Raw genomic sequence first — 14922 nt, forward strand, 5'->3', positions numbered from 1 at the left:
ATCCGCAGTTGTCATATTGCAGCCTCTGAAGTTCGTGATGTCATGAATGCCCCGCCACACCTCCCGTGAGTTTTTGCTGGACAGATGGGACTCTATGCACCTCCTGTGGTCCGCCTTTCCTTTTTTAATCCCTCTCTTCAGGTCGGCTCTAGCAACACTGTACAGTGCCCTGTCCCCTGCCCTGAAGGCTGCGTCGCGGGCCCTGAGGAGTGTGCGGACCTGGCTGGTCATCCAGGGTTTCTTGTTGGGGTAAACCCGGATGGTTTTTTCCACAGTCACATTCCCGATGCAGAACTTTATGTAGTCCAGCACCGTTCCTGTGGCTGTCTCCAGCTCCTGTTGTTGGAAGAGGTCCCAGTCTGTGTGTTGGAAGCAGTCCTGAAGTTTGGGGAGTGCATCGTCAGGCCAGGTCATAACAGTCTTTGTGATAGGCCTGGCCTGGCGTCTGATGGGGGTGTAGGTAGGAGAGAGCAGGAGGGAAAGATGGTCTGACTGTCCAAGCTGGGGGACGGGTGTAGCTCTGTACGCGTGCTTTATGTTGGTATACACGTGGTCCAGGGTGTTCTTGCCCCTTGTAGAACACTTCACGTGCTGGTAGAACTTAGGGAGTACAGTCTTCAGATTGGCCTTATTAAATCCCCTGCTATGATATGAACACCGTCGGGGTGGGCCCGCTGCTGTTCGTTGACGGTGTTCAGCAGAAGAGAGAGCGCTGTGTTTACTTTGGCGTCCGGTGGAATATACACAGCCGTGATGATAACAACAGACAGCTCTCTCGGGAGAAAAAAAGGCCGACATCTAACAGACATGTACTCCACGTCCGGGCAACAGTGCTGTTCAGTGATTGTCCCGTTGTTGCACCAGTTCTCATGCACGTAGATACAGAGCCCCCCTCCTCTGCTCTTACCGGAGTCCTTAGTTCTGTCCCGGCGGAGCAGAGTGCGTCCGGCTAGCTGCATGCTAGCATCGGGTATTTCCGGGTGAAGCCAGGTTTCGGTGATAATCATAGCACAACAGTCCCGAACATAGCACAACAGTCTCCCTTCTCATATTTTAGCCTTCACACATTTTCAATGTCTGGACTACAGGCAGGCCAGTCTAGTACCCGCACTCTTTTACTATCAATCAATCAATCAATCAATCAATCAATATTTATTTATATAGCCCTAAATCACAAGTGTCTCAAAGGGCTGCAAGCCACGCTGTTGTAACATCTGGCTTGGCATTGTCTTGCTGAAATAAGCAGGGGCGTCCATGATAACGTTGCTTGGATGGCAACATATGTTGCTCCAAAAGCTGTATGTACCTTTCAGCATTAATGGTGCCTTCACAGATGTGTAAGTTACCCATGTCTTGGCCACTAATACACCCCCATACCATCACACATGCTGCCTTTTACACTTTCACCCTAGAACAGCACGGATGGTTCTTCTCCTCTTTGGTCCGGAGGACACCACGTCCACAGTTTCCAAAAACAATTTGAAATGTGGACTCGTCAGACCACAGAACACTTTTCCACTTTGCATCAGTCCATCTTAGATGAGTTCGGGCCCAGCGAAGCGTTTCTGGGTGTTGTTGATAAATGGCTCTGGCTTTGCATAGTAGAGTTTTAACTTGCACTTACAGATGTAGCGACCAACGGTAGTTACTGACAGTGGTTTTCTGAAGTGTTCCTGAGCCCATGTGGTGATATCCTTTACACACCGATGTGGCTTTTTCATGCAGTAGCGCCTGAGGGATCCAAGGTGTGTAATATCATGGCTTACGTGCAGTGATTTTTGCAGATTCTCTGAACCTTTTGATGATATAACGGAGCGTAGATGGTGAAATCCCTAAATTCTGTCACGTCTTTGCGCGCTGCTGGTTGCGACTCTGGGAGCGCGCCTGGGGACACGCCCACGGCCGCGCACTTCCAGGGTCGCGCCGGGCGCGTGTTCGCCCTGTGGCAGCTGCAATCATTCACCGGCAATCTACGCACCTGGCGCTAATGAGAGGTCCTGCCTTCAAGAAGCCTGCTCAACCTGCTACCCGTGCCAGAACGTAATCTTCTGTTCATGTCCCGTAAGCGATCGTTAGCTCTATGCAAATTAGCTCTTTGCTGCGCCGTGTTTTCTTTCCCGTGTTTGATTTGTCCCCTGTCTTATCCCTTGTGACCGCAGTGTTTTGCTTCCGGCGCCTTGGATCCAAGCTTGTGCGTCTGGCTTCCTTGTACTCCCCCCTGGATCTGGACTGCCTCCCTCAATCCTCCACCCACGCTTGTCTCACGGACCTCCTGATCTTCTCTCTCAACACTTCACGGTAACACGCAACAGCTAATCATTCATACACCATACACCCCTTTTGGATTAGTCACACTCAATGTATTAGTTAAAAAAAATACATAGACCAAATGCCCCTTGTGGTTCTGTGCCGTCAACTCCTCCCTCTGTACACATAACAAATTCCTTGCAATAGCTGCTTGAGAAATGTTGTTCTTAAACAATTTGCTCAGGCATTTGTTGACAAAGTGGTGACCCTCATTTTTGCGTTGAAAAAATGCGGGGGCACACCACCAGCACAAATCATTCAAAAAACCAAACTCGGTAGACAGTAAAAAGTCGCAATTGTTGGATATGACTTTAAAGCAGGGGTGCTCATTACGTCGATCGCGATCTACCGGTCGATCTCGGAGGGTGTGTCAGTCGATCACCAGCCAGGCATTAAAAAAATAGTCCTAAAAATGAGCGATCATAAATCTTCACTATGACGTCACTTTCGTCACTTGATTGACATTCACGGCACCCGAGGGTCTTCTGAGATGACGCTGGCTGCTGCCAGATCATTAAAATTACCGACTGGAAGGCGAGAAACACTTTATTTCAACAGACTCTGGCGCCGTACCTGTCGTCAAAACTCCAAAGACCGACTGCACAGTTGCACAATAAAAGCGCTGCTTCATCCTGCCTGCGCTACCAAAATAAGAGTCTCAGAAAGCTGGCGTGCACAAGCTAGCAAGCTACGGAGTTTGCCACCAATGTATTTCTTGTAAAGTGTATACAAAGGAGTACGGAAGCTGGACAAATAAGATGCCAAAAACCAACCACTTTCATGTGGTATTGGGCAGAAAGGAGGACTTTTTTTCTCCTCCATTCGAAAATGCGGACGTTTTTAGCACCACTGTCTGATTCCAATCAATGCAAGTCATCACAATCAGGTAATACACCAACTTATATTCTTGTCTTCATGAAAGAAAGGAATCTATATGTTAAACATGCTTGTATTATCTTTAAACACATTTAACTTATTAGCAATATTAACTATATGTGTTAAACATGCTTGTATTATCTTTAAACACCTTTAACTTGTTAACAATATTAACTATATGTGTTAAACATGCTTGTATTATCTTTAAACACCTTTAACTTGTTAACAATATTAACTATGTGTTAAACATTCTTGTATTATCATTAAACACCTTTAACTTATTAACAATATTAACTATATGTGTTAAACATGCTTGTATTATCATTAAACACCTTTAACTTGTTAACAATATTAACTATATGTATTAAACATGCTTGCATTATCTTTAAACACCTTTAACTTGTTAACAATATTAACTATATGTATTAAACATGCTTGTATTATCTTTAAACACCTTTAACTTGTTAACAATGTTAACTATGTGTTAAACATTCTTGTATTATCATTAAACACCTTTAATTTATTAACAATATTAACTATATGTGTTAAACATGCTTGCATTATCACTAAACATCTTTAACTTGTTAACAATATTAACTATATGTGTTAAACATGCTTGTATTATCTTTAAACACCTTTAACTTATTAACAATATTAACTCTGTGTTAAACATGCTTGCATTATCATTAAACACCTTTAACTTGTTAACAATATTAACTATATGTGTTAAACATGCTTGCATTATCTTTAAACACCTTTAACTTGTTAACAATATTAACTATATGTATTAAACATTCTTGTATTATCATTAAACACCTTTAATTTATTAACAATATTAACTATATGTGTTAAACATGCTTGCATTATCATTAAACACCTTTAACTTGTTAACAATATTAACTATGTGTTAAACATGCTTGTATTATCTTTAAACACCTTTAACTTGTTAACAATATTAACTATATGTATTAAACATGCTTGTATTATCATTAAACACCTTTAATTTATTAACAATATTAACTATATGTGTTAAACATGCTTGTATTATCATTAAACACCTTTAACTTATTAACAAAAACATATATTTCATAAATAAGTAAATATAAATGATATATATGAATGAGGTAGATCCCCACGACTTGATCAATTGAAAAGTAGCTCGTCTGCAGAAAAAGTGTGAGCACCCCTGCTTTAAAGCATAACCAAGCATGCATCACTATAGCTCTTGTCTCAAAGTAGGTGTACTGTCACATCACACCCTGACTTATTTGGACTTTTTTTGCTGTTTTCCTGTGTGTAGTGTTTTACTTCTTGTCATGCGCTCCTATTTTGGTGGCTTTTTCTCTTTTTTCGGTATTTTCCTGTAGCAGTTTCATGTCTTCCTTTGAGCGATATTTCCCGCATCTACTTTGTTTTAGCAATCAAGAAGATTTCACTTGTTTTTATCCTTCTTTGTGGGGGCATTGTTGATTGTCATGTCATGTTGGGATGTACTTTGTGGACGCCGTCTTTGCTCCACAGTAAGTCTTTGCTGTCGTCCAGCATTCTGTTTTTGTTTACTTTGTAGCCAGTTCAGTTTTAGTTTGGTTCTGCATAGCCTTCCCTAAGCTTCAATGCCTTTTCTTAGGGGCACTCACCTTTTGTTTATTTTTGGTTTAAGCATTAGACACCTTTTTACCTGCACACTGCCTCCCGCTGTTTCCCACATCTACACAGCAATTAGCTACCTGCTGCCACCTACTGATATGGAAGAGTATTACACGGTTACTCTGCCGAGCTCTAGAGTTATTGTGATGTAGAGAAATTACATATTTTTTTTACCACAGTTCCCAGGACTTTTTCTATATTTTGAAATTAAATGTAGATGTTCCTCTTAGACACACTTAATAAAGTTTGATGTTTTTGCTGCTAAATTAAAAACATCAAACATTATGTCACTGCTGCTCCCACCTTTCTTAAAAAATAATGTTAAAAAAACAACTTCAAGTCTTGTCCAGATGTTTACTGACATATAATATTCATCTTTAAATAACTTTTACTGCACATGAATATCACCTCCAAATATCAGTTATATCAGCCTCCTACTACTAATAATCAGTATTGATTAGGGGTGTAACAGTACACAAACATTTCGGTTCGGTACGTACCTCGGTTTAGAGGTCACCGTTCGGTTCATTTTCGGTACAGTAAGAAAACAACAAAATATAATTTTTTTGGGTTATTTACCAAATTTGTAAACAATGGCTTTATCCTTTTAACATTGGGAACACTATAATAATTCTGCCCACGTTAATCAACATTAAACTGCCTCAAGTTGTTGCTCAGATTAAATAAAATGACAAAACTTTTCTTCTACATATAAAAAGTGCAACATTAAACAGTTTCAAGTCAACTTATCATGCTTCATTTATTACAGCATTTGGAAAGCCTGTAGTTGATTTTTATTATGTAAAAATGTTATATTTTTATCAACATGTGATAGCAGGGACCCTGCCATTCAAAACTAGGCTGCTCCATTTCTAATGATTAATGTAACGATAGCTGAAAAAAATGGTACAATAGCAATAGGAGAGACTACCGTATTTTCCGCACCATAAGGCGCCCTGGGTTATAAGCCGCGCCTTCAATGAACGGCATATTTCAAAACTTTGTCCACCAATAAGCCGCCCCGTGTTGTAAGCCGCATCTAACTGCGCTAAAGGAATGTCAAAAAAACAGTCAGATAGGTCAGTCAAACTTTAATAATATATTAAAAACCAGCGTGATGTGGGCGCGCATGGAGTCGTATATCAACATGGACGGAGCTGCGTGAAAAAAGCCACCCGGCCTCTTCGCGTAAACTTAAACTTACCTTAACCACTCGCTCATCTTTTCTTCATCCATCCCTTCGAGTTAGCTTTTATGATGACGCCGGCTGGAAAGGTCTCTTTTGGCAAGGTCTTCCTTTTGAATATCACCATGGGTGGAAGTTTCTGGCCATTAGCATGGCAAGCTAGAACCACAGTGAAGGACGACTTCTCATTCCCTGTGGTGCGAATATTCACCGTACGTGCTCCCGTTGTATCCACAGTGCGGTTCACAGGAATATCAGTTGCTGTGAAATAGTAGTCCGTGTGCGGATGGAGAGATTGCGTCTTTTCATGAACCGGATCCCTGTCGCTTAGTAGGAGCCATTTTGTGGTCTTTACAGATGTAAACACACAAAGGAAATGAAACGTACGGTATATCCGCGCGCTTTTTCTTCTTCTACGCGGGCGGGTGGTTGCTCACAGTAGAAGAAGAAGCGCTTCCTGTTCTATGGGGGCGGGTGCTTACCTTGGCGGTTGCTTGCGTAGAAGAAGAAGCGCTTCCTGTTCTACCGGGAAAAAAGATGGCGGCTGTTTACCGTAGTTGCGAGATCGAAACTTTATGAAAATGAATCGTAATATTAATCCATATATAAAGCGCACCGGGTTAAAAGCCGCACTGTCAGCTTTTGAGTAAATTTGTGGTTTTTAGGTGCGGCTAATAGTGCGGAAAAAACGGTATTCATCCCTGAACACCACGGAGTTCATGTAGGCTTAATGATGCACTTACATTATTATATCAACTATCAGGGACAGAAACTCTTCATTTAACATAATGTCCTTTTTTGCTGCTTCAACACAGCTCAATCAACACAGAAAAAGGTCAAGTGAAATAACAGACAGACAGGGCTTTGCTGTCCGTAACACACACACACACCGCAAAATGAGCTAACGTTACGCTAAAAGCCTGAACTGCGAGCGAGCTGAGCTGCAGTTTATATTTCTAGAAGGTCAACGGGCTCATAGTGATGTTACTAGTAGTTGACTGGGAGGTGTTTATTATCATTTGGGGAGAGTGTGCTGCCTGATGATTACCTGCTAAACGCTAAGCACTGACTACAAGCGCTCTGAATACGCACTTCTGATTGGCTGTTACCGCTCTGTGTGTAACCAATCAGATGGTTGTGTGGGTGGGACAATGCTGGGTGCTGTGTAGAGGACTGACAGAAACAGAGGCAGAAGGAAGTGGAGGCGGCTACTTAATATGTCCGTGTGGAAACTCGTTCGGTACACCTCCGAACAGAACTGAAACCCCCGTATCGAAACGCATACCTGCCAACTACTCCGGTTTTCCCGTAATTAGTACGGTTTTCATCAACCAATTGCGGGTTGCGGTTGCAGTGATAAAAAATACGGTTTTTCATTCATTAAAAAAAAATATTTTTTTAAAGTTTTATTCACGAAATCGCGTAACAACAATGACAATGGACACTGCTTCCCGTAACTTCCTATCGAGCCATTCCGAATGCCATGCGCGAGGCTATTTATAGCACCGCTGCCAAGCACGAGGCACCAGTTGCCATTGTTTCCAAACGAGCGAACGATCATGGAATCAGCCGGAGAAAAATCGCAAACGAGTCTTAAACCGAAAAGAAAACTGCAGTCATTCCGTGAAGAATATTCAAAAGCCTATCCGGGAATAATCATCCCTTCCAAAAAGGGTGAAAACTACGCGAATTGCACCTTGTGCAGACAAGATTTTTCGATCGGACACGGAGGAATTAGCGATGTAAAAGACCACTTTGGGACAAAAAAACACAAGTCTAATGCCGTTGCTAGCGATACAAGTGGAAAACTTTCAACGTTTTTCGTCGCCCAAACAGATTCTTTGGATGTGATAAATGCCGAAGTTTTATTTACGGAGGCAATAATTGAGCATGGACTTCCAATCGCACTGGCTGATCACATGGGACAGTTATTTCGGAAAATGTTTCCCGACTCGAAAATCGCCAAAAAATATGGATGTGGTCGAACCAAAACATCAAACATTATTCAGGTGACAATAAAGTTACCATATCATTTTTGCAGTACGATCAATCTGATAGAATAAATTTGGATTTTAGCCACAAAAAGGTAATGACACCAATGTTATCTATTGGAATTGTTTAGTACTGTTATACTGTTAAAAGTGTTTATACTATTTATGCTTTCAAGTCCAAGTTGAAGAAATCTTGTTAAATGTTGACAGCATAACTACCAAAATACAGAAGTATGTCCTTAATATTTTTGCAGTGCTATTTCTGTTGAAAAGTTCAAATGATTACATTAGAGATGTGATGTGCCACTTTTCAAGTGTCTGATGGCTTCAATTCATTTTCATTCATTTTTCATATTTTGAATTCTTTTGAAAGGCTTACAAAAAAACTACATTTGAATTGTAATTCCATGCTATTGACAGGACTATTAATTTTAATGAAGTTAGCTTACCATGTTTACAGTATGATAATTGTGATAGAAATGTGAATTTTAGGCACAGAATATTTTTTACAATTGAACAAGGCAGTAGATTATACAAGCTTGGACAGAAAGTTAATAATGACACCAATTTTTTTTATTTATGGAATTGTTTAGTACCGTATTTTCCGCACTATAAGGCGCACCTAAAAACCACAATTTTTCTCAAAAGCTGACAGTGCGCCTTATAACCCGGTGCGCTTTATTACGATTCATTTTCATAAAGTTTCGGTCTCGCAACTTCGGTAAACAGCCGCCATCTTTTTTCCCCGTAGAACAGGAAGCGCTTCTTCTTCTACGCAAGCAACCGCCAAGGAAAGCACCCGCCCCCATAGAACAGGAAGCGCTTCACCCGCCCCCGGAAGAAGAAGAAAAAACGCGCGGATATCACCGTACGTTTCATTTCCTGTTTACATCTGTAAAGACCACAAAATGGCTCCTACTAAGCGATCCGGTTCATAAAAAGACGCAATCTCTCCATCCGCACACGGATTACTACCGTATTTCACATCTGATATTCCTGTGAACCGCACTGTGGATACAACGGGAGCACGTACGGTGAATATTCGCACCACAGGGAATGAGAAGTCATCCTTCACTGTGGTTCTAGCTTGCCATGCTAACTTCCACCCATGGTGATATTCAAAAGGAAGACCTTGCCAAAAGAGACCATTCCAGCCGGCGTCATCATAAAAGCTAACTCGAAGGGATGGATGGATGAAGAAAAGATGAGCGAGTGGTTAAGGGAAGTTTACGCGAAGAGGCCGGGTGGCTTTTTTCACACAGCTCCGAAGGCGAACACACCTTCACTAAGACGGGCAGATAGCGCCGGTCGACATACGCCAACATCTGCCAGTGGATCGTAAATGCCTGGGCAGATAGTTTCGGTCACAACTGTGGTCCGAGCTTTCCGGAAGGCAGGATTCACAGAACTGCTGCACAACAACAGCGACACTGAATCCGATGACTTCGACGAGGCGGAGCCGGCCATTTTTGGATCCCACGCTTGCGCAACTTTTCAATTCGGACACCGAAGACGAAGAATTCGAAGGATTTACGAATGAAGAATAACTTCAGAAGGTGAGCGCTATGTTTATTTTGTGTGTTGTGACATTAACGTTCGAGCAACATTATGTTGCTATTTATTGCTCTACACCATTTTGAATTTTACTATGTTTGTGATTGCACATTTGCGTACATTTTGGGACAGAGTTGTTAGAACGCTGGTTTTCAATATATTATTAAAGTTTGACTGAACTATCTGACTGTTTTTTTGACATTCACTTTAGCGCAGCGTTTTTTTGACATTCACTTTAGCGCAGCGTAGGCGCGGCTTATAGTCCGGGGCGGCTTATTGGTGGACAAAATTATGAAATATGTAATTCATAGAAGGTGCGGCTAATAATCCGGTGCGCCTTATAGTGCGGAAAATACGGTACTGTTTTACCATTTGTTTACTGTAAAAAGTGTTTATACTTTCAATGAACAAATTGAAGTCTTGTGAAAGGTTGACAGGATAACTGGCATTAACTGTCAAAATAATTTCAAACTATTGAAGTTAGCTTACAGAATAAACATGTCAATCAACCCATATGATTTTTGCTGTAACATTTTTGTTTTGAAAAGTCACTGTGACTGATAGAAAAGTGATGGTTTTAGCAACATTTTAACCTGTCTGAATGCAATCAATCATTTTGCGTCGGGGGGCGAACCTGAACCCGCCACCAGGACTTTGTCCTGGACCTACCGGGGCCTGCGGCCCCTGGACCCTGGCTACTAGGTTTTTCTGATTTCAAAAGTTGGCAGGTATGGAAACGGTTCAATACAACTACACGTATCGTTACACCCCTAGTATTGATCAAACATACCGGTCGATGTCTAGAACCAAAGGTGGTGCAGGACAAAGTCTCATGTGTTTTGTCTTCTCGTGTCCTGCAGACATCAGTGGAGAGCAGGAGTGAAGCTTCACGATGGAGCAGAAGGAGCCACACATAAAAAAGGAAGAGGAGGAATCGCAGCATTCCCACTTCACTGGGGATGCGGAGGAATCACCGCCCCCCCGCATCAAAGAGGAAGAAGAAGAACACAGCGTCAGTCAGGAGTTCTCAGTGATCCGTGTCGTCGTGAAGAGTGAAGAAGAGGAGGTGAAAGGTGAAAGTGAGGAGCAGAGAGAGGCGGAGAAACCAAGCAGCAGCTCAACACAACACATGACAAGAGAAGGTGATGGTGGAGCATCACATGCAGACTTAGCTCCACTATCAGATAGTGAGCACACAACATCTTCTGACACTGACGACGAAGACTCCAAAGCTGGTACGACGTGTCAGACCGACAACACACACTTGAAATGTTCTTTCTGCGACAAAACCTTCACCAAGAAGAGAAGCCTCAAAAGTCACCAGAAGAATCACACCGAGGAGAAACGCTTCATGTGTTCAGATTGTGGCAAAACCTTCTCTCTCAAATCACATTTGATGAGACACAGCAGAATACACACAGGAGAAAAACCTTTTTCCTGTTCAATATGCGGCAAAGACTTCACCCTGAAAGGAAGTCTGACCATACACACGAGGAGGCACACCGGAGAGAAACCTTTCGAGTGCTCAATTTGCGGCAAACGATTTTCTTGCAACGTAAACTGCACGTCGCACACGCGAACCCACACGGGGGAGAAACAGTTTTCCTGTTCGGTTTGTGGCAAAAGTTTTGCACGACGGGGCGATTTGAAAATACACACCAGAATACACACCGGAGAGGAACCCTTTTCCTGTTCAATATGCGGCGTAGGTTTCGTGCGCAGTCAGTGTTTGAAAAGACACACGCGGAAACACACCGGGGAAAAACCTTTCACCTGCTCGGCGTGCGGCGCCAGTTTTGCACGGCGGGACGACATGATAATGCACACCCGGCGGCACACGGGAGAAAAACCCTTTTCCTGCCCCAGCTGCGACAAAAGCTTCTGCAACAAGACCAACCTGGCGAGACACACGAGGACGCACACCGGCGAGAAAGTGTTCCGGTGCAGCGTGTGCGCGCTAAGTTTCTCCTACAAGTATCAGCTGGACAAACACTCGTGTGCAGCAGCACCAAATGAAACAAACCCTCAAGACGGAACATTTTGACAACTTCACCACATTCACTTCATTGTTGTGTAGCATATTTTGATCAGTCAGTTATTTATTGTTAACACCCTTTTCCTGCTAAGTTCATGGTTTATTGTAGAGTTAAGATTGTGCTTTTTAATTATTAATGTTGTTTGCACTTATTTACCACAAAGAGATGTTTTTTATATTTATTTAGGGCAGACCTGGGCAAATGAAGGCCCGGGGGCCACATGCGGCCCGTTGAGCTTTTCAATCTGGCCCGCCGGACATTCCCAAATAATTTTTTTAGATGTTTAAGATGTAAAGTGTAGCTTCCATTATGATGTGCACTCATCTTTTCTAATGACCGTAAGTCTTCAACTGTACTAAGTCTTTACATGCTTGGAATCTGCATCATATACCGTATTTTCCGCACTATTAGCCGCACCTAAAAACCACAAATTTACTCAAAAGCTGACAGTGCGGCTTATAACCCGGTGCGCTTTATATATGGATTAATATTAAGATTCATTTTCATAAAGTTTCGGTCTCGCAACTACGGTAAACAGCCGCCATCTTTTTTCCCCGTAGAAGAGGAAGTGCTTCTTCTTCTACGCAAGCAACCGCCAAGGTAAGCACCCGCCCCCATAGAAGAGGAAGCGCTTCTTCTTCTACTGTAAGCAACCACCCTACCCGCGTAGAAGAAGAAGAAGCGCGCGGATATTACGTTTCATTTCCTTTGTGTGTTTACATCTGTAAAGACCACAAAATGGCTCCTACTAAGCGACAGGTTTCCGGTTCATGAAAAGACGCAATCTCTCCATCCGCACACGGACTACTATTTCACAGCAACTGCCTAAAGACTTTCAAGAAAAGCTGGCTACTTTCCGTGCATATTGTAAAAACAAGATAGCTGAAAAAAAGATCCGGCCAGAGAACATTATCAACATGGACGAGGTTCCACTGACTTTTGATATTCCTGTGAACCGCACTGTGGATACAACGGGAGCACGTACGGTGAATATTCGCACCACAGGGAATGAGAAGTCATCCTTCACTGTGGTTCTAGCTTGCCATGCTAATGGCCAGAAACTTCCACCCATGGTGATATTCAAAAGGAAGACCTTGCCAAAAGAGACCTTTCCAGCCGGCGTCATCATAAAAGCTAACTCGAAGGGATGGATGGATGAAGAAAAGGTGAGCGAGTGGTTAAGGGAAGTTTACGCGAAGAGGCCGGGTGGCTTTTTTTCACGCAGCTCCGTCCATGTTGATATACGACTCCATGCGCGCCCACATCACGCCCACATTAAAGTTTGACTGACCTATCTGACTGTTTTTTTGACATTCCTTTAGCGCAGTTAGATGCGGCTTACAACACGGGGCGGCTTATAGGTGGACAAAGTTTTGAAATATGCCGTTTATTGAAGGCGCGGCTTATAACCCAGGGCGGCTTATGGTGCGGAAAATACGGTAGTTACTATGCTCATTTAATTAGTTACTATGCTCATCTAATTAGTTACTATGGTCATCTAATTAGTTACTATGCTCATTTAATTAGTTACTATGGTCATCTATCTCACAACAACTCAGACGAGTGGGCGGGAAGCGTTTCCACAGACGCGGAAGGAGATTTTCACAACAAAGTTCTAAAGCTTAGTGATATATAGAATAGAATAGAATAGAAAGTACTTTATTGATCCCTGAGGGAAATTCAGCAAATATCAGATTGTAGGTGGGGTTTATTTTGTACCCTTCGCGTTCATATTTCACTTTTTGTTGCATTTTCGTTGCGTTTCACTTGATTGTAAAATATGTCGATTGAAAGGGGGTGTGACGTTCATATTTTGTCAATATTCAGTGTTTTATCGTTCATAGAAAAATATAAAATTCCATTACGTTTGTTAAGGCGGTCTGTCATGACGTTTTTAGCATTCAATCAGACATTATTGTGAGGTTTTGTATTAGTGTTCCTAAAAAATAGATATACCGGCCCCCAGGCACATTTTTTTCTCTAAATGTGGCCCCCGAGTCAAAATAATTGCCCAGGCCTGATTTAGGACATAGCAGGTTGGATCTCTCTGGTGAGGTAGAGGTCAATAGCTTGCTTATGGTCAGACCTGCACCGGCGGGACACAGCCTGGAAGAGGCAACGTACACTATATTGCCAAAAGTATTTGGCCAGCCATCCAAATGATGAGAATGAGGTGTCCTAATCACTTGGCCCGGTGTATCAAATCAAGCACTTAGGCATGGAGACTGTTTCTACAAACATTTGTGAAAGAACGGGCCGCTTTCAGTGATTTCCAGCGTGGAACTGTCATAGGATGCCACCTGTGCAACAAATCCAGTCCTGAAATTTGCTCGCTCCTAAATATTCCAAAGTCAACTTTATTATAAGAAAAGCGAAGAGTTTGGGAACAACAGCAACTCAGCCAGGAAGTGGTAGGCCAGGTAAACTGACAGAGAGGTCAGCATAGTGCAAAGACTTTCTGCACAGTCACACCTACTCAGTGGCCTAGTGGTTAGAGTGTCTGCCCTGAGATCGGTATGTTGTGAGTTCAAACCCCGGCTGAGTTCATACCAAAGACTATAAAAATGGGACCCATTACCTCCCTGCTTGGCACTCAGCATCAAGTGTTGCAATTGGGGGTTAAATCACCACAAAATGATTCCCGGGCGCGGCCACCGCTGCTGCCCACTGCTCCCCTCACCTCCCAGGGGGTGATCAAGGGTGATGGGTCAAATGCAGAGAATAATTTCACCACACCTAGTGTGTGTGTGACAATCACTTGTACTTTAACTTTAACTTTAACTTTGCTACACAGCTCCAAACGTCATGTCACCTTCCAATTAGCCCACGTACAGTACGCAGAGAGCTTCATGGAATGGCTTTCCATGGCCGAGCAGCTGCATCTAAGCCATACATCACCAAGTCCAATGCAAAGCGTGGGATGCAGCGGTGTAAAGGACATCACCACTGGACTCTAGAGCAGTGGATACACCTTCTCTGGACTGATGAATCACACTTTTCCATCTGGCAACCTAATGGACCAATCTGGGTTTGGAGGTCGCCAGGAGAACGCTACATTTTGGACTGCATTGTGCCGAGTGTGAAATTTGGTGGAGGAGGAATTATGGCGTGGGGTTTGTTTTTCAGGAGTTAGTTCCAGTGAAAGGAACTTTGAATGCTCCAGGATAGCAAAACATTTTTGGACAATTCCATGCTCCCAACCAATATGTACTTAAGTGTTGAAATGTAATGCGCCAGGATGCCTTTCTCGTTCGTTTAGAGTCAGTTATTTATGGTTTGGTCTTTTTTGACTGTGGTGGCGTCACGGTGCATTAAACGCTGTCAA

General features: G+C 42.7%; 1 protein-coding gene across 1 annotated transcript in view; it reads left to right on the plus strand.

The window, feature by feature from the left end:
• Nucleotides 1-12123, plus strand: part of LOC133608388 (uncharacterized) — a 44115-nt gene extending 31992 nt beyond the window's left edge. Inside the window, exons 3-4 of the mRNA XM_061963589.2 lie at nt 2160-2298; nt 10463-12123. Coding sequence (XP_061819573.2) covers nt 2160-2298; nt 10463-11605 — 1282 coding nt within the window. The 3' untranslated portion in view covers nt 11606-12123. The remainder of the gene's footprint in view (nt 1-2159; nt 2299-10462) is intronic.
• Nucleotides 12124-14922: the final 2799 nt, after the last annotated feature.

Source organism: Nerophis lumbriciformis, linkage group LG06, assembly GCF_033978685.3.
Source record: "Nerophis lumbriciformis linkage group LG06, RoL_Nlum_v2.1, whole genome shotgun sequence".
Classification (NCBI taxonomy): Eukaryota; Metazoa; Chordata; class Actinopteri; order Syngnathiformes; family Syngnathidae; genus Nerophis; species Nerophis lumbriciformis.